General features: G+C 38.5%; 2 protein-coding genes across 5 annotated transcripts in view; both read left to right on the plus strand.

Moving 5' to 3' along the window:
* Window positions 1-23,298, plus strand: part of LOC115632475 (sterile alpha and TIR motif-containing protein 1) — a 45,611-nt gene extending 22,313 nt beyond the window's left edge. Inside the window, exons 2-10 of one of the 4 annotated variants that reach the window (XM_030529647.1) lie at window positions 2,129-2,395; window positions 10,284-10,663; window positions 10,737-11,127; window positions 16,196-18,145; window positions 18,873-19,052; window positions 19,117-19,286; window positions 19,389-19,579; window positions 20,122-21,100; window positions 23,093-23,298. In XM_030529647.1, the coding sequence (XP_030385507.1) occupies window positions 2,129-2,395; window positions 10,284-10,663; window positions 10,737-11,127; window positions 16,196-18,145; window positions 18,873-19,052; window positions 19,117-19,286; window positions 19,389-19,579; window positions 20,122-21,100; window positions 23,093-23,177 (4,593 nt within the window). In that variant the 3' untranslated portion in view covers window positions 23,178-23,298. Of the gene's footprint in view, window positions 1-2,128; window positions 2,396-7,430; window positions 8,139-10,283; window positions 10,664-10,736; window positions 11,128-15,045; window positions 15,676-16,195; window positions 18,146-18,872; window positions 19,053-19,116; window positions 19,287-19,388; window positions 19,580-20,121; window positions 21,101-22,652; window positions 23,047-23,092 lie in introns of those variants that run through there. The other 3 variants (XM_030529646.1, XM_030529648.1, XM_030529649.1) reach the window with 3 other exon arrangements.
* A 1,245-nt stretch (window positions 23,299-24,543) lies between these two features.
* On the plus strand, window positions 24,544-25,380 carry LOC115632736. Its single transcript, XM_030529982.1, has 3 exons — window positions 24,544-25,046; window positions 25,077-25,179; window positions 25,245-25,380. The coding sequence occupies exons 1-3, from the start codon at window positions 24,638-24,640 to the stop codon at window positions 25,378-25,380; spliced, it is 648 nt and encodes a 215-aa protein (XP_030385842.1). The 5' UTR covers window positions 24,544-24,637.
* The last annotated feature ends 1,555 nt before the right edge of the window (window positions 25,381-26,935 follow it).

The raw sequence follows: 26,935 nt of genomic DNA on the forward strand, positions 1-26,935 counted from the left end.
GCACTGTGCATAAAAACAAAGCCAAATTGGAAATACAAAATTAATTAACAACGCTCTGGCTGCGGACATAAATCATATCCCAATATTGAGGCGTCGAGCCCGTAGAAGTGAAACTAAATAATTTTTTTTTTTGGAAATCGCCTTCATACAAACATATTGATTTGCGTTGATATAATGGTTTTTGGGGCTACTGAACATGTGCCGCTTCTTATCTAAATCGCGTTGCATTGGAACCGAAATAAAATTTTGGTTACGCTTACGCCCGACGGCATGTGTACAGTTTGAGAGCCACCGCCGCAGTTTGAGAAGCCAGAGAGATAGCAGAGTTGTTGCCTTCAAGGAATTTCAATTTAATTATGGGTTTGCTTGTAATTGTTGTGTTTACAAATATTGTCAAGTGACAACATTAATGCATGTATTTGTGTGCTCATTATTTATTTTGAGTGCTGCCGTTTAATTAAGCAGCTTTTGAAGGTGTCGCCAAAATGCAAATCACGTCAAAGCCCACATGAGATACGTTTTATAGAATTTAAACATTTGCTCTGCCCATTTCAAGTGACATTAAATGTAATTTAAATGTTTGTTTTTACAATGGCAGCGCGTAATTATTCACACAATCACACACGCTTACTTCTTTACTGTTCGGATGGGGATGGGTATAATGGGAGGAGACACAGATAGGTGTAGAGGCAGGGGATGGGCAATACGGCAGTCGACTCAATAAAAATAACGGATGCAGAAGTTAAACCTAACATTGCATTGTTTGCATATGCATTTGCTTATCGCCGGCCATTGTGCTTGCGTCAACACACGGTTAGTTAATTTTACGGAGCCCCAACCATAGACAGCGAAGTGGGAACAAATGTGCCCATATATGGTGATATGTATTTAAAACGGCTTGACTTGCGATTTGTTTCCCTTTTGTTTCTATGAATCAGCCGACCACAAACTAGCGGCATCACATCTACGCGAGTGTGTTTGTGTTTTACAGCTCATGAAACAAATTGAAATATTTCACACTGATAAGCATAGCTTATACTTTTTGTGAGTCTTTTTGCACACTTACTCTATTATCTGAGTGCCCATCCGATCTGACTAACTCAACTAATCATAGCTAGAAATATTTGCCAGCACGCGCAGATAATACTTTCGTTTAAAGAATGATCTTTGAAACCCATCGACGGAGAATGGAATTTTATAACGAAATAAAAATTTTAGTTTTCATAAAATAGTTATAAAAGTTTAATAATGAAAAATTTAATTTAAATGAATAATTGAAGATTGAAAACAAATTTGACATTAGTTGTTTTATGACATCTGTGGTTATCTTCTTATTTGTTGTTTTTTTCGGATATTATCCTTACATAAAAATGTATTTAAACGCAGCCAAGACCAACATAAAATGTAAACTTTAAAGTCGTAAATTGGATCTTTGTAGGTATTTCTTTATTTTCCCAGTCTTTTGTTTCTCAATTCTTCTCTAACCTCTTAGATATAAATATTCATGCTCTACTGCAGATATTCAAGAAGGAGTTGTCAAAGATTATATAAATTTTATATTTCATAGAAATTCAATGAACTTGACGTTGCAAAACTACAATTATTATACTCAACTGATATGCAATTTAAGACCAAACCCAGTTTTCGGGACGTCACCTTATTAAAGTTGCTTTTGTTTTCTTGAGAAAAACATAATAATCGCTCATCATATGATATATATACAAATATAGTTCTCAGCTGCTGAGGAGAGACAGAAAGAACGTGCCACTCAGAGCTCTTTTAGTTGGTTCAATATTATTTTTTTTATTTCAATCTATTTGGTTTCATTTAAGTGTTGTCCGAGTATAGGGCAGAGTGAAGCTGACGCGTAACAGACGACTATTATTATCGATATGACTAATATAACTAGGGCCTATAGAGTATTGAAATATTATTTAAATGAAACTACTATCAGACTGATTCAAATAATTTACAGACTGAAATTCTCATCTTAAATAATCCCATTTCTGCATATAATTTGACATTTATATAATGTCTCTCATTGGAAAACTGTTTCAAAGTCGTATCTACCTAGGTTAAAAAGTATGATTATGTATTAATTTTGTTCTCTACTTTTGTTCTTTTACAGATGACAGACTTCTCGGATAGTTCACAAAGCGGTGTGCTGAGTCCAGCCACATCGCTCATTGAAAATTTCCATAAAAAGAACAGTGGTTCGCCACAGGCTTCCAGCGTCAATGGGGTGATGAGCAGCCACTCCACAACATCGCCCGCCTTGAATGGCACGAGTGGAGTGCAAAGTGCCTCGACGGGCAGCAGTTTGGGTCGTCAGATCAATCAGACGAGCAGTAGTCTTAAGGAAACCTCACATCAGTCCACATCCACATCACAGCAGGTAAGCCTGAAAGTATGCTACCATCCCTGAGGTAGCACGGACACGCGGCGTATACGCACTGTCCATCATCTCTGCCTGTTATATGGCCTGAAATATTTATGTCCAACGCCAACAATTAGTGTCGATTACACACTTCACATTAAATTTACAAACGCACATAGAAGCGTAGAAAAAGCATAACAACTCAAAGATAAGCCGCTCGCTTGTTGGTCAGTGTGACAAGCTGTCCTGGAATTTTTTATTCGATTGCTCTTGAGGCGCTCGAGTGCCGAAAGTATCTATTTTTAGAGGCTTACTTAAAGCTGAAGGCGCGAGAAACCCTGCAAGTCGCCAGAATTTTGATAAACAAAACGACGAGATAAGTATTATGGTGTAGAGCTGGGCATGTGTGCAGGTGGGCATGTAACTGATAGATTAAATGCTTGATTAGATTAAATGCTTGTAATCGATGGAAATAATAGAAACGAATGCCAAAACACTAATAACAACTACAACATCAGCTACATCAGGTACTGGCGTCGCGGCGGCTGCTGTGCAAATATTTTTCATAACAACACTAGGCTACAGTTACAAATTTTTTAACGTCCCATTCAACTTTTTCTACCCCTAATTAAACGTCTTAGTAGATCTAACACTTCCTTGATCTAAGTTTTTGAATTGATTATCCAATTGCGAAAGAATTTTAAAACCATTATAAAATTAACAAAAATTATAAACCAATGAAATTGAATTTGTTAATACCTTCACGGTATTTAATGGTTTGAAATACAATGCGTTGTTTAAGGACAACAATTTTTATAATTCATTCATATTTAATTCATTTCAATACCTTATTAATTTTTAACAATTTCTAATGCTTTTTTGGTTCCTTTAAAACCAATGCCATGACGAACAATAAAGCTCAGGCTAATTAAAAAAGAGAGGATTGTAAAAAAAAACAAAAAACCATCCTGAAATTAAAAAGATAGATCTTTTAATCAAACATAATGTTGCTTAAGGAACTACTGACTCTTTAAGATATATACACCTAATTCTGTTTTTACACCATCTTTTTTTTTACACGATTTTGATGTAACACGGTTTGTAAATTAAAAATTTCATATATATTTCTTTAGAGATAAGGAACCAATCACCTATTTTTGCATATGATCAATGTCCTTTTTTACACGGTTGTAATGACAGTATTTACAAAAATTTGGATAACCCATAAACCACAATCTGGTGTGTTTTGCTTTTGTTTAGAGGCAGTGGAAGCAAGTGTTCTTAAAATTGTGTTGCGTAGTGTAATAATTTGTATGCGCCTGTGTTATTGTGTGTTGATTGAACAAGCCATAAAAATAATTGACACAGCTCATTGTGTTGTTGTTGTTGCCATGTTAAAATTTTATTTATAAACATTTTTCTTCGAAAAACGTGCCTCTCGGTAAATTTTTTTTTTTTTTTTTTTATATTGGCGCATGAAAAATGTAAGCACAACACACCCATTTAGCAAGTTTTTGGCCCCAAGAACTTACACACATAAGTACGTCAATCGGTTAGCACGGCTGATAAGACTATCGCGCATAGCCACGGGTATTCACCTGAATAATTTGCATGGCTCAGGAAAACCCAATATGGCGTCTATAATATTGTAAACAAATTTTATCTTAAGTGGTTTCCGGTCATCAAAAACTAGATAAAACAAGAAGGCGCCGCAAGAAAGCGTGTTGTCATATTTTACCATTTGTTGATAATTATGTGTTAATCACTTGGCTTGAATATAGGCGCTTACCTGCCCACGTAGCTCAAGTCACTTGCGTTTTAATTAATTACAGCCCCAAATTTATGACAGTTGTACGATTCACAGCAAGTTGTGTCTAGCCATATTTTATAGCCCAGAAAGTTTGCGAAACTAAAAATAAAACGTTCTGTAATGATGCGTATGACACATGTCGGCAGTGGTGGGCGTTCAATTTAACGAACAAAATGAACAATTACGGAGCAGAGCAAATGACCCCCAAGCTTGAAAAAGTTGAAAAATGGAAAATGATGAGACAGAAAGACAGATGCGCTTAACTGCATGGAAATATAACTAGATGGAAATATTATTGATAGCTCCGAGATATACAGAAATATGTTTAACAACGAACTTTTAAAACAAAATATTATGTATTATTTGTTCGTTTCTGGATGTCTGATAAAAGCACATGCTAAGCTTTAAACACATGTAGATATGTATATCTTCGATAGTTCCATGACTGTTTAAGCATTCATGTAGATGTGCAGATAATCAAAAACTAAATTTAAAAGCAAAATAAATAAGTATAATAAATCTGTTGCTATTCGGAGTGTCTTTTGAAGAAGACGATAAGTCTTAGATAAAATTATGCAATGCACATAAATATGAATAAAACAGAAAAAAGTAAAAATAAAATAAATAAGGAATTTATGAATGCATCCAATTCTATATAGAAATCTTAATGTGGGTTTATAATTCGAAAAAAATATATAACTAAATATCTCTAATAAAATAAACTTGTCTTGATAGCTAAAGGTTTCATTTCATAATTGAAACTGCTATCTATCGATCGTGTGGAGAGGAGATCTTTGAACAGTACAAAATTATAAGCCAGTAAAATAACTTTATACACAATTTAAATTGAATTCGAAAAGAGATCTCTTTATGATATAGTTTCCGAGATCGAGGCGTTCATACAGACAGACAAAACTAATGGGGCCTTCATAAACGACAGCTACATTTGCCGCGCATTTCTCCGGACTTGTTCCGGTGACTCATTCACCGGCAAGTGTCGACGTCGTAATTCTCGCAGCATGCCCGGCAAAATTTCAAACAAGTCGCCGGCGAATGTTGGGCGTGCTTTGATTTGAATAACATACATATATTCTGGGAATACTATGCATTTATCAGCAAAGTTCGAGCCTGTTGCGAGTCGTTGCTTATCAGTGCAGCTATTTAGAGATCACGAGCTTTATTCGTTTCTATTTACTTAAAACGCTTTTGTACAATCTCAACAAAACGCACATACATACATACTTGTATATATGTATTTACAAGTATATAGCTCGCAAATAAAAGTGAATAGGTTTGAGGGCATGTCGGGTTGACTAAATAAAACTATGAGTTCGCAATACAAGTTTCATTCATAAGCAATACGGTTGGCTTCTTCGAATTGATTTCAGTCGCCTATTTTGTGCGATACCGTTGCAAATCGAATGACAAGCGGATTCTATAGAAACACTTAACACCTAATTTTAGTTGTTATGATTTGGTTTCGCAGAATATTTGGTTGAGGTAATGGTCAGTCAGTGTGTCAAAGCAGAGCAAAGCAGAGATAAATAAATTGAATTTTCAAAACTGATGACAAGGTATTTTAATTGGCAAAGCAAAGCGTGTTACATAAAACAAAATAATAGGACATTTACGTCGAAATAGAATTTGAAAGAAATGAAGAGAAATAATTTGTTTACCTGTTTAAAGTTTCCTAAGAAATGCTATACAACTATTGAGAAATAGGATAAAGATCAAGAATGTATACATATTAAGAATAATAAAATACAGCTACTTTTGATCAAAAACATGTTTTCCTCCTCAAACAGACAAATAAGATAAACAGATGATGGTGTTTATTTCAGTTCTTGTCAATTAAGTAATACAGGCATTAATTTTAGAAGGTTTAAGAACAGTTTAAGTTCAGTTCCAAATGGCATCATTTGTGGCTTAATATTCAAAAACCAAAATAACATTTTGTACTCCCGCCCGCAGTTTGTCACAATTTGTGAAAAATAGACGTATGTACACTCGCCCGTCAGTATTCAATCTATTAATTATTATTCCACTACAAGATATTTGTTAATTCTAGACCTTAGTCTCGGCCACCTCCGAGTGTTTTTGACGAGCGCTTCCCACGATTTGTGTGATTTTTGTGTCCACAGCTGAATATTATAAATAAATAAACAATTTGTTTACATCTTGCAGGGACTAGTTGTAGGATTTTTTTTCATTAAAAATGGAAGAATTAAAGGTACTAAAAACGTAAAGATTGATTTTTTTTTTATTGCTTTACCTTCCGGCTGCGTTGAATTATTTACAATTTCTTTTCACGTATACTGCAGTGAATATTTGTGATTGCTGGAAGAACAATTGCCTTTAGTATAATTGATTGGGTTCTCAGTCTGTGCTATTCATATGTGAGATAGCCTTGATTTTTAATAAACATACATAGTATAAGTATGTAGCTATAATATCGCTTTTTTCCAAATATGCGGTCCCGCTCTTACATGCTATTATTCTGTCAGTAGACAGCTTGCCTTTACACCGGTTGCGGTTTAGAATACATTAACGATTTATACTTAACTGTAAATAAATTATGCATAATTTTTTAGCACCCGCTTTTTATGTGTATGTGTGGCAATCGCTACGCAGAAAAAGTGCGCAATAATTATTCATACAAACACTAAAATAAAAAATCGAGTCAAACAAAGCGATCCGCCACCACGCCGCTTCCCCTTCCCTTCGTATTCGTAATAGAAAATCAATAAATAATTTAAAGTGGGCGCTAAACACAGAAGTAAATAATGCAAATTGAAACAAAACAAGATTCAATCTCCAGCCATATTCACAACTCAATAAACAGCAATTTATAAATGAGAGCCTTAAACCCAACTTAATAATAATTAATATGTAATAAAAGACAGGCAAGTCAATATTTAAATTGGCATTAGTTATTTAGAAGAACATTTAAAAAAATTAGATATTTGTGTGTTGAAGGGAGAGACGGGTAGCCGTGGATAATTTACATGAATATATTTCCTAGAATTTAAAGCGCTGAGCTCACGACGACGCCAGCGTTAGCTTCTAGTTAGACATTCTACTATATAGTCGCTCCCCTCACACTCAACGACGATCGACGGCTGCTTGGAGAGACAGCAGCTGCGACGAAAAGCTCTGCGCCGCGCTGCGCTGCGCTGCTGTTGTGGGACCCTCTCTACAGGTCTAGACACTTTTGCTCACTTACTTTAGTTTACGGAACGAACGAGCGAACGTCGCGCAAAGAAATCGTCGCCGGAACAGCAAAGAATCGGGCAGCAATAAAAATCATAGGAAAAGTGCAAAAAGTCTTATTAAAATTTTGTAATTTTTGCTGCCGAGCTCTGGCGTGCCGTGCAGTGATTAACTTTTGTGTGACGTTGACGTCTTTAACATAACATGTTACCACGAGGAAATTATTAAATTTTTTTCTAATTTCAACGAACTAAAAACATAAAATAAAATAAACGAACGCAAGCCGCAATTAACGAACAATTATACGAACTTTTTGTTATCAGTATTTTGCTGTCGCGAATTAAAAAGCAAAATCCAACAACAAGAACAACATCAACGAACTTTTTTCTTTCAACCACAACGAAAAATCGTCGAAAAAGGCGTTTGAAATTTTCAGTTGCTGAGAAGACAGCGTGTGAACCAAAAGCGCGTCGTCCGACCTAGAAATCTGAATATTTCGCAAAATAGAACGCTAAATAATAAAGAATCCATCAAGAATAATACATAAATCATAAATACATATTGTCGCACATATAGAAATCTAAATTCAAGCTGATCGAAGTGCGCGCGCTGATAAGTCTGCAGTTCCAATAATTCTACGGGGCGTATACATAATATTTATGTATATAGTATATGTACTTCTGGGCTGAACCCAACAAAGTCAAATTGCTCAGACTGGACAACATTTCGTAGCCCTTATAGGTTAGTATAAAGAAAAATGTATTATTCCAGTCACATAACCACGCCTGTCATAATCTTGATAAATTCAAAAGCAAAATGACGCAGTGTTGAAAAATTGATATCTTATCTAGAACTTGTTGTCCAAGTATCAGCAGGCGCGCTTGCTATTCAATAATATTTACTAAAACCACAAATGAAGCGGAAAAAATAATTATTTTGTCAGTACATTGATCGCAAGTTGGAGAAGTTGGAATTTTTGAGCCAAACAGACAGTGATAAGTTCTCAGCACAATGTCGAGTATGTGCGGGTTTTTTGACTCGTGTTGTGGTTGTTATTGTTGCTGTTTTTGATGCCCCTAAGCAACGACATGACGTATGCGCAATATGCTAATACACACACATATCTATATATACACGAGTATATAATTATTGCATTGAAGAGCTTAAACCAAAATGGACAAGTTTTTATTGTTGAACTTATTGTTAATCTAAGAAACACAAAAGTGCGCCCACACACAACGCCAGCGAGTTGAGAGCAATACTATAGTAGGGGAAGAAGCGAACAACAAGAAATCGGGCCAAATTTAGATTTGATTCATAATGTGACCACATTTGTCAAAAGCGTGTGTTTGTTGTTGCAAATTTCAAGAAAAATACAGAAATTAAATTGTTTGGCTCGTTATCTCTCTCTTAATGGCCCGCAATAAATGCTCGTATAAGGCGGACCTATAACTGGTGGACGTGAGAATTTCTTCGATTTTCTGCCACATCCAATATTATTTAATTTTGAAATTTTGTGTTAAAAATTTGACGTTATTCAATTACTAATATTTCACTTTAACTGAAACGATATTAGCACTTCAAGGTTTTCGGCGTAGTTCGCTCTCAGTTTTAGAAAATTTCTCGAGAATTGCGAAATCATTGTGAACATTTTTGGCAACCAATTGTGCCCCTAATTTGGAATGCTACTTCAAAATAGCTTTTTTAAAATGCACTATTAGATGAAGAATAAGCCTGAGCTTGTATATGTATATATAAAATATATCTACTCTATTTTATTATAACTAAAATAAAGTAACAACAAAAATTAAATGAGTTTTTAAAAAATCAATAAAATAAATATGGAAGATGAAATAACTAAATAATTAAATTAAATCATTACAAAATAAAATACACCATTCTACAGAAGATATTTAATAGAAATAAACTAAATAAATAGTAAAAAATTATTTGGATAAATTTACAAAATCATAATAAATATGATAAATAAGACTGTCTTATAAATGTATGTTATGGGACTTTTGTCGCTTTTTCATGTTTTTAAAGTAACGCTGGAAAACCTAACTATACTTAAAACAATTTAAATAAATCAGTGAATTAGTTCGTTACCAGATTCATTGCCCGTACACATGTCTGTATAGTAATAGGCGTAAGCGATTTTAACGACAAAATGAATACCGAGAAAATGAATTCTACGATTTATTGATCGATTCTTTACATACTTACTTGTATTCCCCTAAAACGACATTTTTGCCATGGAAATCTTGAAAGAGAATAAAGTTACTTATATAAGTATAAGCAAACTATTTTGTAAAAATGGGCGCCACAACATTCTTTCTTGCTGTGTTCTCCTACAACTAAAATTAATTCCTTTTCCAAGGCCATATTTGTAAAAAGTTGCGAGGTCAGCATGTGGTGGGTTTTAAGGGAACTAAAAAGATCACTTTTCAGGCGATGTATTCAGATGATTCAGATATAGTGCGTGCCGTAGACATTTATTTGCCTTATTTATCAAACTTAAATCTTAAAACCAATCTATCAGTAAGCAAACAGAATAAATAACTTCAAGGCAAATGCAAAGAAATAACAACATTTTGTTGTCTTGATTTATAAAGGCAGAGTTAAGCGCCTGCCATAAATGTGCGTGCTGCGATAGCGAAATGTCGACACTCAAAATACTAGAGCACTGAAAAAAAATGGAGAAAATTAAAAATCATTATTATATTTACTTAAGTTTTGTGGCCTGGTCTGCAATTAGAATTTATTTCAACTGTATGCCGCAATGTTTTACATTCGCATTCCTTCTAGATAAATCAGGCGCCAGAATTAGCGCACTCTCGCATATTTTGGTTATTAATATTAATGTGGTGTGTTTTTTTTTTTTAGCTTGTCAACAGCAGCAGCAGTACAACGACGCGTGTCGAGAAGAAATCACAGCGTCTGCATCACATAACCTCCTCATCCTCCTCGTCATCATCATCGTCGGCAACACAGGCATCGTCGTCGTCCAGCTCATCGTCCACATCATCTTCGGAAATGAAAGTGGACGTTGTAAAGCGCGATCTCAACAACATTAAGAAGTCTATGTCGGAAATCAACGACCTAGCAAGTGGAGGCAGTATAGTAGCGAATACCTTAGCGCCAACGACGAGCATTACGACGGTCCCCACAATGGCGAACACAGCAGCCAGACTGACGCCCTCAGCCACACACACGCTAACAGGACACACATCATTCGAGGATCTCAAAGGGCAGCTGAAGAATAAGTGAGTAATTGGATGGAACAATCTGAGACATTTAATTGAATTCCCTCTCATTGAATTCCCTCTTTCCGTTTAGAATGCGCGCCTCATTTGATAATCTGGTCGATGTTAACGACGATAAAACGAGGGCCATTGTCACATTTCCCGATGACGATCCCCACACACATTTCGGCAGTGGCATGGATCTTACTCATCCCGCATCCCAGCTGAGCGCCAGCAATGCGCTAAGTGGCTCGAATAAAACCATCGATACCATCAAGTTTGAGGAGAAGACCACAAAAACCAAAACGAAAACAAAAGTGGTAGCCGATGGCTTCAGCTCCGAGCAGGCCACCAGCAATTCGGCGGCCTCGAAGCGTTTGCAGGCGGGCGACATTGATTATAAAGAGGATAAGGCTGCTTCAGCGATGCGAAATCGTTTGGAAATCGACGGAATCAAGTCCGAGGAGAATGCCGCCGTCATACAGGTGAGTGAGTCCAGAAAAAACATAAACTGAAAAAAACGAAACAAAAAAACAAGGAAAGTGTTAATAACATGCTGTAGTCAGTGAACCTTAGGCGGGGTCATGTACATCGTATCATTATTCTGATTTGCCAATAACAAAAGCTTTAAGAGTAAAAGCAAAAGCTCGTGCTGACGCACCCCCGACAGCGAGGGGCGGCATACCCCTAGCTAGCCAAACGGGCACTCCTTTCAGTTGAAGTTTGTCGGGTGTGTTGGCTGCATGTTTGGAGCGCATAAGCGCCGCGTCTCCAGAGTGTTGGAAGTGATGTGAATGTCAAATGTGTGGCAAAGTTGAAATATATACACAAACCTACATACTATATATAGCTTGGCGCCACCAAAAATCGATGAATGCCCGTTTAAGAACGGAGCAGTGCCAAAAAAGTAGGCAACAGTTTGTGGCGGCTGCTGGCTGGCCAAGTATGTGAAATGTTCCTAAACAAGTGCCTGCTCTTCAGGAGCCCCAATTTTGCAAGACATCAGGCGCGTCGCTTTGCCAAAGGAGACGATAGCAAATATTCCATGTTCAGGAAATTTCAGGTATACAAATAAATTAATTCGCGAATAGTGAAAACAAAATAAAGAGATTATGTCATAGCTTAGTTTTATCAATGCACTAGTCTCTAAACTTTTATAGATTCTAAAGGTTTCCCATAGTAGTCTCATTTATGAAAAGGGAAACTTAAAAAGAAATATGGAAATATATTTGAAAATCTGTATGCAGATAAGTCCAGATTATTATTATACCTCTAATAAAAAAACATGATTTAAAAAATGTATAAAACATGCATTGCTGATTTCAACTTTTACAATTTATGTTGCTATAAACATATACAGTATTTCTATTTATTATCAAAAATAAACTTATATCTCAGCGTTCGTACGGTATAACCATTTACGTTTAATGTTGAAAAATCGTAGTTCTGGATCTATATAAATTTGATTAGACCATGAAATCTTAGGAATGTTAACCTCTTTTTTGTTAAGAAAACTTCAATTACATTTACTCATTGTAGCTATTAAATGCACTACAAAGAAGTTTTTGAAGTGAGTCTAAATGATGCACTTTTGTTCAAACAGTGCTCATATCAATTTTTGGTTCATTAATCATGCTCGAATTTGAGATCTGAGCATTCATACAGTCAAACAAATTGAAAATGATGTTCAACAATCGATTCTTCATACATATGTACATATGTATATGAACTTATAAAAAAGTGAATAGAATAATAATACAATAATAAAAAAACAGAATGGTTTTTAAAAACTTATATAAATTAAATGATTAAGCTTTTCAGTCCTACCACTGTTTGGTGCGGTTACCTTAACAACAAGTGTATTGGCCAAGGGGTTTATCTAATCGTTGTCAAGGTAACCTGTCAATAGAAAAATATGGAATCGATAGAAGTCTGCCGCTAGTCGCAAATTAGCATAGATAAATAAATGTGGCCTAATAAACAGTTGATGAAATATACGCATTTTATTGACATTAAAGATCGAATGCAATTTGCAGGCATTCCTCGCCCGACAAATGAATGTCATGTTGTGCTAAATGCACTTCCCCTAACACATCCAACTGTGAATATGCTGCCCTAACCAGGTTGTACATAATTGTGAGGAGCTGGCAATTGGCCAAAAGAAGACGCGTTCTATGCAGCATTATTTAGAGTCAAGTCTGAGCATTAATGGAAGGAATATATTCGTATGGGTTTCGATAAATTTATAGCGTGTTTGTCTTTAGTTTATTGGTAAGCTGAAATATATTATACAAATATGTATATGTATTGGTATATAAAAGTCTTAGGACATGTGCGTCATCAACAACACTATAAAATCCACCACCAATAATGAAGAAGAATTGGCACGCATTTCCAACAAACTGCAAACAGTTCCAAGAAGAAGAAATTGAATGCCTTCGGATCGGCCAAGCACTGCAGGCAGCTTTGATTTGATTTATTTTCCATTATTTCACGCTCTGAAAATGTATGCCGAAATTTTTACTCGGGCCACAAGCAAACCTCAGGCAAAGTTTGTTTTATTTCCGAACATTTTGCTTTTAAATAAAATGCCGCTGAGCAGCGTTCTGGCCCCTCAGTATCAGACAAGCGAGCGGCGCGAGCGTTACGCTAAAGTGAAAAAAATAAAAAATACACACCAAATCCACATATGTATTATAAATGAAATATTTGTTGATACATATAGCGAGATATAGAGACATTGAATGAATTGTCTATTTGCGCTTTATATGTACTCGTATGTTTATATAGAAATCAAATAATACTCTCATAGACAATGGCATCGGCTTCCTAATTAAAATACAACAAGTGAACGGCTGTGTAGACGAGAAGGGGCGTCAAAAGGCATCGCAGACAAGTGTGAATGTGCGAAAGTACCCAAAAAGCCATACTATATAAAGAATCTGACCTTCTGAGCGATAACGGCGTGCGCATGTCACTAAAAATACATAACACGATGTGTCAAACGAAAGCAACAAGTTTTGAAAATTCAAAATTTGAGCAAAACAAGTGGTGAAATCGATTGGAACAGTGATTGCTACTACTTAACGAAACCGGCGTCAAAGAACGAAAATGATTTCAGCAACCAATAGTTTTAAATGCAAACCAAAGAGGTTGTTGGCAGACCTTTAATTTACCGAAAACAGCCTTATATCGCTTATAATAGTTTTTGATACTTAACGAAACTTTTGCGTACAAAAAGCAACTAAAGAAAAACCAATACTTAACGCATTAAGCGTAAGCCAAAATATTCAAAAAAAGTGCAAGTACAAATCATTATTGAAGCTTGACATTGATTGGAGATATACATATATGCTGCTACTTAACGAAACTTACGCGGGAAAACACTACCAAAATGTTAACTACAAATAAGTAAACTATAATGATCAACACAAAAGTAAATCTTCATTGCTTTTTACTACTTAACGAAACTGCAATTTTAACGAAACTTAAGTACTCTGAGAAATAATTCAGTTGAATTGAATTGAGTGGAGCAATAACTGCTTAACGGAACTTTCGCCTATAAACATACAAATCTGTCCATACAAAATATTCAACGAAAAAGTGAAGCCGCATTACTTGCTACCACTTAACGAAACTTCCGTTTACAAGAGTTCATTGAAAACTGTGTCAATAAAAGAGAAGGTGACTTAAAAAAGTTTAATACCTTTGTTATGTTAACGAACAAAATTTAACGGAGAACTAAAAGTAAAAGTGCATTTTAAAACTTAACGCTTCTAATTAACAAGGCGAGATCAAGATGAGTTACCGCATTCGTCACTACGTGAGCTTTTATTTGTAAATTATTGTCATTTTTGTTTTCAAAATTCTTTGCGTTTTTCCTTATGATTTATTGCAATCGTAAAACACAGAACAGGCCATTTTATGTGTAGAGTCAGGCACACGCAATTTTCGTTAAGTTTTGTAACTCTCGTTAATTGTCATTGTTGCAGTTGTAAACAGACAAGGGCAATAAATAACAGATTGTTAAACAATTCAAGCTCAATTGGTCGGTTGGTGTCGCACTCAGTACACGCTCACGCACACACATACATATATACATACTATATATATATGCATATAGCCACAGGCACATGTAAACACTGTGAGCAGCGTCGGCGTAGACAATTTGTGCGCTATTTTTATTTAAAGGAAAATAAATAAACAGTATATAACAGTGAGCAGTGAAAAACATTCATTTCTCGTCGTCCACATCGAAACAAAAACGTCGAAGCATTCACACGAATTCTGCAGTGAAGGCATCTTCCGCCTACGTCGTCAACCTCGTCGCTACTGCCACGCGCGACATTGAAATACTTGCGCCGCCCGGCGGCTCCTGTGCATCCCGCAAACAATAACAACAACAGCACGGAACAACGATGTCCAATCAGGCGCCGTGGCCCGTACGAAAGGGCATCTACCGATCGTCGGGTCAGTCGGATTTTGTGCCCACGCGCTCTCCCAGTCCCATAGTCGAGATGCCGCTGTCGCCGCCGCCGGTGGGCACGCCCGTTAGTCGCTTTGCGCACAACTCGCCACTCTCGCCGCCCCCCCAGCCCATACAAGTGGTGGGCGGTCCGCCATTTGCGTCCACATCGGCAGCAACAACAACGGCTGCCCAAACACAAAACAAGTCCACAACGTCCGCTGCCAGAATGTCTAGCGGTGGTTCCTCTTCGGCATCTGCATCTGCCACTGCCTCGTCCTCCTCCTCCTCTTCTTCGTCGTCTTCGTCGTCTTCGTCGTCCTCGAGCTCACACACAAGAGTACGTAAAAGTTCTAATCCACCTTTACAGCCCGCCAACAACAGTACTCTGTCACCGCCGCCAATACAGTCACCACCACCACCACCACCACCAACACCAAACAACAACAACAGCAACCACACAGCAGCCACAACCACTAGTCACAGCAATAACAACAATGACAACAATCGCGCATTGTTGCCCTATAAAAATGTACGCGAAATACCCATTGAGGTCGAACAAAACAAGGTATATTCGGGTATATAACAGTTGTATGTATATACATGTGTGTAAAATGGCTCATATATGGTCATACAATAATTTAGGTACAGTGGTGTATAACAGTTTTATATAACAGTTGTATATATGTACATACATATGTGTAAAACACCTCATATATGGTCATACAATAATTTAGGTACAGTGGTGTATAACAGTTTACAAACCCAGATCATAACATGTTTATAAGTGACAAACAAAATGATATTACTGTCTGTATAAAAGTTTGTATAACAGTTTGTATAACAGTTTAACATAGTATTTTCAATTGTTATACGTTATTTATTGAAAAGCCCAAAATGCCTTCTAAGTTTTACAAATACCCATGATCATAACCGTTTCATTTACACGTGTATTGCAGATTTTTGTCACTGTCAAGAAACAATAGTATGAGAAACAGTAGCATGTTATGTAACTTTTCCTAGTCATATTTCCCGAAATAATAATCTTGAACTTAACTGTTATATATTTCTTGTTTGCCGGTTTCCAGGAAAAGCTGTCACTACGCACCGGAGACATCACACAGCAGACCAGCAATAATGTAGCCGCCGCCAGTATTAAGGTGCAGAGCGACACCTTTTCCGCAGACAAGAAGGCCATCTCGCAGTCTGCGCAATCGCAGACCATGACCTCGAACGGCATCATAAGCCAGGAGAAGCACATGTCAACGGCGACACAGGCCAACTACTCCATGACGCACAAAGGTGTCTCCAGTTCGGGCAGCAGCATGATCTCGTCCTCCTCGCAAATGTCTGCCACGAACGGTCAGGTCATAAAGCTATCAGATCTCCAGCTGGACGACCTGCAATCGCTCACTGCCAACAGTGGAGCGCTTGAAATCGATCAAGCCATCAAAAAGTATTCGAATGTGCTGAACTCCTATGTGAGGAAGCTACAGGATGATGAAAGCAATGGCAGTGGTCCCGGCCGCATTACCAGCGCCAACAACGACGGCACTGGCGAGGAAAAGACGCAATGCCTGGAGAAGATCATCGATGTGATTCGCTGCGCCTGGGAAGTGCCTACGCATGGACACGAGTTGGGCTACTCCCTCTGCAATAAATTGCGTCAGAGCGGCGGTCTCGATCTGCTCATGAAGAACTGTGTCCACAATGATCTGCAGCTGCAGTTCTCCTCGGCGAAGCTGCTGGAGCAGTGCCTGACTACAGAGAATCGCACACATGTGGTAGACAATGGTCTGGACAAGGTGGTCAATGTGGCCTGCTACTGTACCAAGAAATCCAAATCGGATCATTCGCGTGTCGGCACCGGTATTCTGGAGCATCTGTTCAAGCATTCCGAGGGCACCTGTTCCGATGTCATTAAGCTGGGCGGTCTGGATGCGGTTCTCTTTGAGTGCCGCACCAACGATGTGGAAACGTTGCGTCATTGCGCCAGCGCTCTGGCAAATTTGTCGCTATATGGTGGCGCCGAAAACCAGGAGGAGATGATATTGCGAAAGGTACCCATGTGGCTGTTCCCCTTGGCCTTTCATAACGATGACAATATCAAGTACTATGCCTGCCTGGCCATTGCCGTGCTCGTGGCTAACAAAGAAATAGAGGCTGAGGTGCTGAAGTCGGGTTGCCTGGATCTCGTCGAGCCCTTCGTCACCTCCCACGATCCCTACGAGTTTGCGCGCTCCAATCTGGCGCATGCGCACGGCCAGAGCAAGCACTGGCTTCAGCGTCTGGTGCCAGTGCTGAGCTCCAATCGTGAAGAGGCCCGCAACTTGGCCGCCTTCCATTTCTGTATGGAGGCCGGCATCAAACGGGAGCAGGGAAACACTGAAATCTTTCGAGAAATTGGAGCCATTGAGGCTTTAAAGACCGTGGCCAGTTGTCCAAATGCGATTGCCTCGAAGTTTGCGGCGCAGGCGCTACGTCTCATAGGCGAGACGGTGCCACATAAACTATCCCAGCAGGTACCACTCTGGTCTATCGAGGATGTGCAGGAGTGGGTCAAACAAATAGGCTTCCTCAAATTTTTGCTGCAGTTCAAGGAGTCCCAAGTAGATGGCGATCTGTTGCTCAAGCTAACCCGAGAAAACCTGCGAGACGACATTGGCATCACGAATGGAATTCTCCTTAAGCGCTTCGAGCGTGAGCTTCAAAGTCTCAAGCGCATGGCCGACTACTCGTCCAAGGATACGGCTAAGATGCATCAGTTTCTGGCTGAAATCGGCCCCGATTACTGCACCTATACGTACGCCATGCTCAACGCTGGCATCGACAAATGCGCCCTGCCTCACATCAATGAGGATATGCTGTTAAGCGATTGCGGCATTAAGAACTCCATTCACCGGCTACGCATATTAAACGCGGTGAAGAATCTGGAGAACTCATTGCCCAGCTCCTCTGAGGAGAACATGGCTAAGACACTGGATGTGTTTGTGAGCTATCGACGTTCGAATGGCTCCCAGTTGGCCAGTTTACTTAAGGTGAGTCCCCTGTACAGGATAGAATAATTTTCAATGAGCCATTTACCTTCAATCAGTTGTTATCCTTTACCTTAACCTTATAAAAGAAGTGGAGATATTCCCAAATGTAAGTGAATAGGACGAAATTTTAGGAATGTGTTTAGATATCTCCCTATTCAAACGTCTAACGTGCCATTTCCGTAGCAAAAAACGATCCGACTTTTGTTGTAGCTGTATATATGAGGAGGATGAGGGAACAGTTCGGCCTTACTAAGGACCAGAAAACGACTCTTAGGAGTCAATTTCCTTTCAAGCCTATAGGTATTATCCAAAAATAAGCCCAGGGATATTTCCAAAATCATCTAAGCCTATGGGTGTAGAAGGGGATTATGGAATAGTCCAAGGTGAATCACAGTCCAGTCCCCCTACTCACTGTTTCAATAGATTTGTTGAATCTATGAGATAATTCTCAATTAATGGTTCGTGCTCTTCTATACGGCTATTAAAGAAGAAGATGCATATATTTCCTATTTTGGATGATGATTTTTTCAAACTTTCTACTTTTGAGCATTTTTTTTGAATGCCTAGGCAAGTATACGTTTTCCCTAGTCTGATTGTTTCTTCGATTCACGTAATGGGAAAGCAGGAAGTCGCAAAATCCAGCTGATACGTTCTTTTTATTTATCAGAGACTTACAAGTATGGCTAAATGTTGTGCTGACTGGAACAACTTTTCCTTTGGTTTTCAGGTGCATTTGCAGCTGCGCGGCTTCTCCGTGTTCATTGATGTGGAACGTTTGGAAGCTGGCAAATTCGATAATGGACTTTTGAACAGTATTCGTCAGGCCAAAAACTTTGTGCTTGTATTAACACCCCAAGCCTTGCATCGCTGCATTGACGATGGAGAGTGCAAGGACTGGGTGCATCGCGTGAGTAGCCCACAAATGGAAGTAGTGGTTAGAAACCGTAATGATTTGATGTCTTTTGTTGCAGGAAATTGTGGCTGCTCTCAACTCAAATTGCAACATAATACCGATTATGGATACGAATTTTAATTGGCCGGAAACGGAGCGTCTGCCGGAGGATATGCGAAGTGTGGCGCATTTTAATGGTGTCACTTGGATACACGATTACCAGGACGCGTGCATCGATAAGCTCGAAAGGTATATAAAGCAGCGCGGCTGAAATGAAACGCAAAAATATTGGAAAGCAATACGCTAATCTGTGACTACTATTTAAATTCCTCTCGTATATGATGGCCACAGATTTTTACGCGGTGAAAAGAATATCGATCGCATAGCAGCCATGGCGCCCGGCACCCCTGGTGCTGGGTCATACCAAAGAATGCACAGCAACGACTCCGACTATCAGCAAAGTGTGGGTGGTGGCGGCGGCGGCGGCGGTGGTGCGGGCAGTGTGGTGGATTGCATAATAGCCGCAAATGGCAGCGGACAAGGTGGGCCAACGAGTACAACTACAAATACAAACTCAAGCTGCTGCTCGAGTGCGTCAGCCAATAATCAGTCGCGCTCCGGCGCTGACTAGGCACAAAATATATAAATATGAATATATATTTTTATATAATGAACACTCAACAGCTAAAGAGAGAACAACTCCCCTCTTAATTTAGTGACCCGTACTTCGAATATTTGTTAAGCAAAGAACCCACGAAAACCAGGGCTACTGCTCCGTCGTACATTCAGTTAATCAGTCAAAAACGAACCACTCAGTCAATGTCCATAAGTAATTTTCACGGCGGAGTAGTAGGTCCCAAACACTCTATCTCTCAGACAACTCTCAACACTCTCTTTTCTCGCACATCACACAAACACACAGACCAACAAACTCTCACCAACATACATACCACACACATACACAATCTATCTCTCCCACTTAACTTTTTACGCTCTCCACACACCTACTCTAAACAACAACCAACTTAATTAATAATAAATTTAATTCTGATTGCAAACTCGAAACTCGAAAATTCACGAGCAGCTAATCACCAGGCATATAGATACCGGCAGTCACCATCACCAGCGCGTCAGCGCGTTCTCGGCGGGGCCCACGGCGGCAGCAGCAGTCAGTTGTCCGCCTATGGCCGCAAGCGTTCCAACATTTTGCCGCCGTACCGCACACAGCAGCCAGCGTTGCTGCAAAAGGCACCGGCGGCGGCCACATCCATGCAAAACATGACGCCACTGGCCAACTTACCGCCGCCTCCGCGCAGGCGATCCGCGGCGGGCATCACACACAATCCCAGTGTGGCGAGCGGCTATCGCTCGCAGAGCGTGGACGGGCTGCTCGATCAGGCGGCTAATGGCAGCCAGGATAGCCTGAATACCACTGATCAGCGCATAGCGGCAGCAGCGGCTCTGGTGGCGGCGGGCAGCACGGCTCTGACCAATGCCAGCTCCACCTGCACTCTGCAGCCGAGCGAGGATGGCAACGAGCTGACGGCGAGCAACGACTCATGCTATGTGGCGCGTCGCGAGAAGAGTACCCAGATACTGGCGCCGCCCGCCGTCCAGCAGCATCGCAAGTCACGCAGTCTCGATCACATGCTGTCCAAGCAGACGTTGGCCGCGCTGTCGTCGCCCCCTGAGCTCGGCGAGGAGTCACAGAGCATGCAGAATCTGGCTATGCCCAGTACGTTACAACCAGAGCGACGTGAATCGCCAGCAAAGTCGTCGAAGTCTTCCACACCGGAGCGACCAGCATCGCAGTCACGTGGTGTGGGCAATCGACAAAGTCCCGACGGTGTCAGCTCAACAGAGAGCGAGCGCGAGGACACTCAAGTGACGAAGTCTCTGAGGGGGGCGGCGACAAATCAGCAAAGGGCGGCGGCGCATGTGCATCGTGGGGGCAGCCTGAATAGTAACAAGACGTCCAACTCATCGCTGGGATCGAACAACAGTACGAGTAGAGGCACGATTTTGAATCGAACGATGAAGAAAGTGCGCTCTCTGATGAAAAAGTAAGCACGAACCACACTCGCCATTCGTTATACTAGTCGCTACTCTCACTCGTTATACTCTCAACTCTCATTATTAAGTATTAATTTTGCATTTGCCCGAAATTGCCTCTCTCTCTCTCTCTTTTTTTTTACACACAAACACACACGCATACACCTGACTAAGTGCCTGCTGTTATTCGTTACTCGCTACTCCTTACATCTTCCCTGTGCCAATTCTTAATGAATCTCATAACCCGCTCTGTACATCCACTTACATGAAATAAACTGTCCTGGAAACCCACCCCTCTCTCACTGTCTCTGTGTCTCTCTTTCTCTCACTCTCTGGTGTTGGGTCTCGCTCGCTAGCTCGCTATCTATATTTATAAATCTCTCGTAACTCGTTGTTTCCACTCGTTATGCTTTTACCTCCACTAAAACAAGCCCGCGTTGCCATTCGTTGTCTAAACACAAATACAAACAAAAACTCAGACGCCATACCCGAAACAAAATCTATTTGCCTTGTGATTAGTTGGAATGAAATGAAATGAAAATTCAAAAACGAATTTAGTTTGCAATTAATTAATTTATAAAAATTAATATTAACGACTGCGTACACACACACACACACTTAGAGCTTTCACGAATGGCTGATTAATGGCTTAACTGCTTAAAGATGAGATATAATAACCAGCCTCGGAATGCATGGCCGGTCTCTAATTCTCGCCCGATCTAATGGCTTATTAAAGTTTAATATTTAAGCAGTTAAGCACTTAAGCAGATGTCCGTAAAGACCCTAATTAAATAATAATTTAGAGCTCGTACTTTAAACGACAAAGAAACAAAATACAAACACACACAAATTAACATACTATACCCAGCCTATTCGATACGATTATTTATAATTAATCTTAAATTAAATGTCTTAAATTTAAAATTGTACATTTTTCGTATGCAAATTTCTTGTAACCGTCCGCCGGCAAACCGATACCTTTTTTTTAAGTTGCAATCAAAAAAGTGGCTTGTAACAAAAATATTTAAGTGATATTTAACAAATAATTAAATGCAACAACAACAACTTTGCACAAAACAACAACAATGCTGTACAATGTTTTTTAATTTAAATTAGCGCCCAGCTAAGGCATATTTTTAAACGATGTTTTGCAATATTAAAATTTACATATTTAATTTAAATATTTAAAAATAGCATATAAATCGAAATTAGTGCCTAAAATTTAAAAACAAAAATAAAATTTACAAATTAATTTTGAGAAAAAAGAACATTGTGTATTTATTGCCAATACCAATATTCCAATAATCAGTCCTGTGCTTTACACTACATGTCTATATCAATATATACATATATATGTTCATTGAAAGTCATCTGCATGTTCATTTTATGTTTTTTGTCTTGTCTAATTTTTATGTTTATGTTTCTGTTTATGTTCTACAAAGAAAGAAAAAATGTTTCAAACCTGTATAATTTCCTAACATATTGTTTATTCTGTTGCATATTTTTCTTCTCTCTCTCTCTCTCTCTCTCTCTTTTTTTTTCTCTCTAAATTTTTATTTGTAGACCATAAATGCGCATTGGCTCTTGCAATTTGTTGCACTTGTTGTGCTTGTTGTGTCCTTGTTGTGCCTGCCACCCCGAATTCGAATTCGATAACTCATCACACACACCCCAACACTCTCCTACACTCAACTCTTCAACTCAACTCATCACAGCCAAGGTGCCAACACCCGCAGCCATCATCTCTAAAGCAGACAGTCTCTGCAGCTGTTCCAACATAAGCGCCGCCAACAAAACATTCATTGTTATTTATTTACAAAAAATACAACAACAAAAAATTAAAAACCACTACAAACGAATAATTGTACCTATAAAAGTACTTGTATATACCTATGTATTTCTGTATATGTATACTATATGTGTGTAAAGTTTTGTGTATTCTAAGCATGAAGAATAACTGTTATTTGTTTTACACTCTCCACCCGCTCGGTAAAAAATTACAGCAACGATTTGGAAGATGACGAACTATCGGGCATAATCCTGGCCAAGGCAACGGCCCCCAATGCAGGACGCATGATATTTTGGTGAAAACAAACGCAAAGAATGAAACACAAAGCCCACACGAATTTTGCTGAAGATATTTTATTTTTATTATTATTTTTTTTTTTACGAAATAAACGACGAAAGAACTGAAAATTCAACAACAAAAGTTTATCACTCGTGCTGGAAATAGTTTCCTCTACTTAATATCATTAATAGAAATGGAGATGAGCTTTTTGCTTTTGGAGCCTGCTTCAATAATAAAGAAAACATATCCGATCAAATTATTTGAATACGTTTTTCCGTATTACATTAGAATTCTATATTAATAACAGCAGATTATTGCTTTGGTATTATATTTTATATATACATACACTTTTTTATAGCACCATTATTTTTTATATATGATAGTTTTTAAAATTAATATTAATTTTGAAATATTGCTCCATGAAGTGTGTAAGGTTTTTTCCTAATTCATTTCCAATTTACTCAAAAATTATTTAATTCATTAATTAATTTAATAAAATATTATTCTGCTGAATTGAAGCAACTTCATTTAATCAATTTTAGTGGATTTTGTCTTTAGTTGTGTCTTTAACTTAAAACTTTTTTATTGTACTGTCTGCTCTTGTAATATTTAATTATTACTTCAATTGCCAATTTATTGGCTTATGTATATTTTTTGAAACTAATTGTTTCAATTTTTAAGGCCAACACATTTGAAGCGACAATGTTTAACAGACTGAGTTCAATTCTGCCTAAGTTCTGTTTTTTAAAACCCTTGCTTGAAACAGTAGGGTAGCTAGGATAGCTCGCGCCTCATGACACAGTAGAGTGTATAAAGATTCGTCGCGGATGAATGTAACGTCTTTAGCTCGTTTATAAGTATATGTTAAGCAAGTTTTTAAAGAGTTTTGTGCTTAAGCTTCAAATTCCTTTCACATTAAAAGTTATTTATTGATTTATTACATTATTGTTATTTGGAATTAATCCTAATTTTCACTGTTTTTTTAGTTGTGATGAATAACACAAAAACAAACAGGCCACCGTTAAAATTTACGTCAGTATTTAAGTAGCATAACGAACGGACAGTGGAACTGTTCAACACTGCCGATAGCCTTATCACGTTTCTAAACTGTAATCGAAAAGAAGAAGTAGTGCGCAGGCGCAATGTATTATCGAGTTGGCATGTCTATAGCCATTCGGGCGCGTTGTTAAAACACCAAATTAAAAACAAACTTGCATGGAAACTGACGGTATGTTAACTAGCTACTTATAGACTTATTCTGTGTATGATTAATTGAATAAATAAACTGGTTGAGTGCCACTTAGGATTGTATTGGGATTGCAACTTAATTTCGGAGATAGCCCAATTTAAGTGCTAATTAGATGGATAAATATTTTCTTGGATCACTGAGGAGAGCACGCGCTGCTTGTTAGTGTCACTGCGCATTCGCGCTTAAACCGCTTTTTGGGTTGGACATACGAGTATCAGATCTGCACTGGGAATGCATTTTTTAACGCGCTGTCTGTTACTTTGTTGCTTTTTGCCGTATATGGACGCCGGCTACGATATGATTGGACCCGTTCAGAATCTGACGGCGCTCTTACATGCCCGCCACAAACGTCATTTGACTTTCGGAAATGGCGGCTCCATTCGTTTAGTTGTGGGCCCCGTCTTTCCAGTGGCCCTGGGCGATAAGAAACCCTGGCGTGGTATCCTGATCTTATATAACATCCATCTGGGTATTTACACGCTGCCCTCGGAGCCGATCCATCCATGGGATAAGTGGGAGGAGATATTCGCGCGCTCGCTTCAACGGAGAATACAAGAATTGGATGTGATGCAAGAAGATGAAACGCGTCTATATGCCTACATAGCTTTGGAGCACTATATGGACCATAACCAGTCGGGAGGTTTGGCGGTGGTTCGGCAAAAGGGCAAAGGCCCTTCTGTGGGAAGACGGTGTATGCTGCGCTCGATTTGTGAGAATGCACAAATTCATCACCATGTGGGTCTTATGGCTGAGTTATTAAATATTTTGCTGACGTAAGTTTAATCAGTTTTGCGTGTGTAGGGCACATAAATAATCGTATATATTTGTGCCTTTACAGACCTGGCAAGACCCGCATTGATGAGGAGTATAAGGAGGCCTATGCCGCTGGTTTGGCGGGCGTCGATTGTCTTGAACAATATTCCGAGTGCCCGCGCGGTCAAAGCGTTTTCGATCACTTCTCAGTGGATTATTGACATAAAATTTATCTAAGTATGACAGCTTAGCTGGCTGAGTTGTCATAGGAATACATATTTTTGAAAATTAATGCTAAACATTTTTAAGGTATGCAAAATATTTAAATTACATTTTTATACTTAAATTACGTCACATTCTTGGTATACTATACGTGAGGATATAGTTTAAACTAAGAATGCCAGAGCTACGGTGTTTATGAAAGGCTGTTTAAAGAGAGGAATTCAATGCTTGTTTACTTATTAACAAGTATAAAAAATATACTGCACATTATCTTTAAACATGAGTTTAAAGTTAAAGATGGAAATAAAATTAAGCGTGTTTCAAATTTGTATAAGTCAACTAATATGTTAATGATTTAATTGATGCATCTGAGTAAATTTGTTAAATAGTTAATGGATGGATCCTCAATATTTATCATATTAATATGAAATATTTGCCACTTAAAAATAAAGCCTGACAAAATGAGTTGCAAATCCTTAACCAGAAAGAGCAAGTGAAGTGAGAACATAATTTCGAAAACGATGTTTATTGCAGAGGCACAAGAAGTTGAAGGAATTTTCCCCTAAGATACACACCAAATCGCAGTTCGCTCCCTTCAAGATGCTTTTCGGCTTACAAACTCACAAAAGAATCTGTTTAATCAAGTGGTGATAAAAAAATCTCTTACTTACTCTTCTTATTTAAATTCTATACGAGCTCCGAATTTGTCCAATTAATAGAATTGAATATTTGATTCAAATGTTCATTTGTTGTTGCTCCTTTAAAAGTATTGTTATTTATGCTTTTTTTTAATAAATTGGATTCAGAACTTCCGACTTTTTTAAAGTTCGTTATGGTTTTAGTTAAGGAAATATTGATTTTATATTAATGATATATTCATTGATATATGCAAACATGTAAAAATTTCAGGACAATTTTACAAAATTTCTGTTGCTTTTATCCTTATTCTATGCTAAGGATTTCCATTTTTTTCTATTTTCTGTTAGCTCGATATAAATTGTACAATGATTTTTATATATGAATCATATAGAAATCAATGTGTGTCTTGAATTAAATTTCTATGCATTTGTAGAGTTTTATTTCCGTGGCAGCCGCACTGTAAGTTCTTTAGTTTCATGGCAGTTGTGCGAGCTTGTAAAACTTTTAATGGCACCTAATGTTAAGTGATTTGTATGCAATGCCACGCCACTGCTCCAGCCACTCATTTGACATCTGCTGGTGTTGCTGCTGCTGCTTATTTTAACGCGCGATTTCGCCAACTTTGCAACTTGACGGCGCTTAAATGTTGAAACATACTCGTACGATATCTACACCCCCTTTACACACTGTATGAGGATAAAGCACAACATTAATGGCTTGTGGTTTTTGCTGTCGCGTACTCGCAGCCACAGCTACAGGCACACACACGCGCGAATTCGAGCGCCATTTTGTCAACAATGGCGTCAATTAAATGGAAGTGCAGTACCAAAGGCAACAACACCAACAACTTCAACAACTGCAACGAGAGCGACAAGCGCCGGTCTTGTCTGACTGTCTGTCTGCCTGAGTGGCTGC

The sequence above is a fragment of the Scaptodrosophila lebanonensis genome, unplaced genomic scaffold (assembly GCF_003285725.1).
Source record: "Scaptodrosophila lebanonensis strain 11010-0011.00,11010-0021.00 unplaced genomic scaffold, SlebRS2 tig00001415-arrow-pilon, whole genome shotgun sequence".
NCBI lineage: Eukaryota > Metazoa > Arthropoda > Insecta > Diptera > Drosophilidae > Scaptodrosophila > Scaptodrosophila lebanonensis.

Excerpts from the sequence above, each read along its gene's own strand:
- LOC115632736 (XM_030529982.1), top strand. The coding sequence starts at position 24,638 with ATGCATTTTTTAACGCGCTGTCTGTTACTTTGTTGCTTTTTGCCGTAT. Across the intron at positions 25,047-25,076 it reads GGACCATAACCAGTCGGGAG|GCCCTTCTGTGGGAAGACGG; the intron begins GTTTGGCGGTGG and ends AAAAGGGCAAAG. Across the intron at positions 25,180-25,244 it reads TTATTAAATATTTTGCTGAC|ACCTGGCAAGACCCGCATTG; the intron begins GTAAGTTTAATC and ends GTGCCTTTACAG.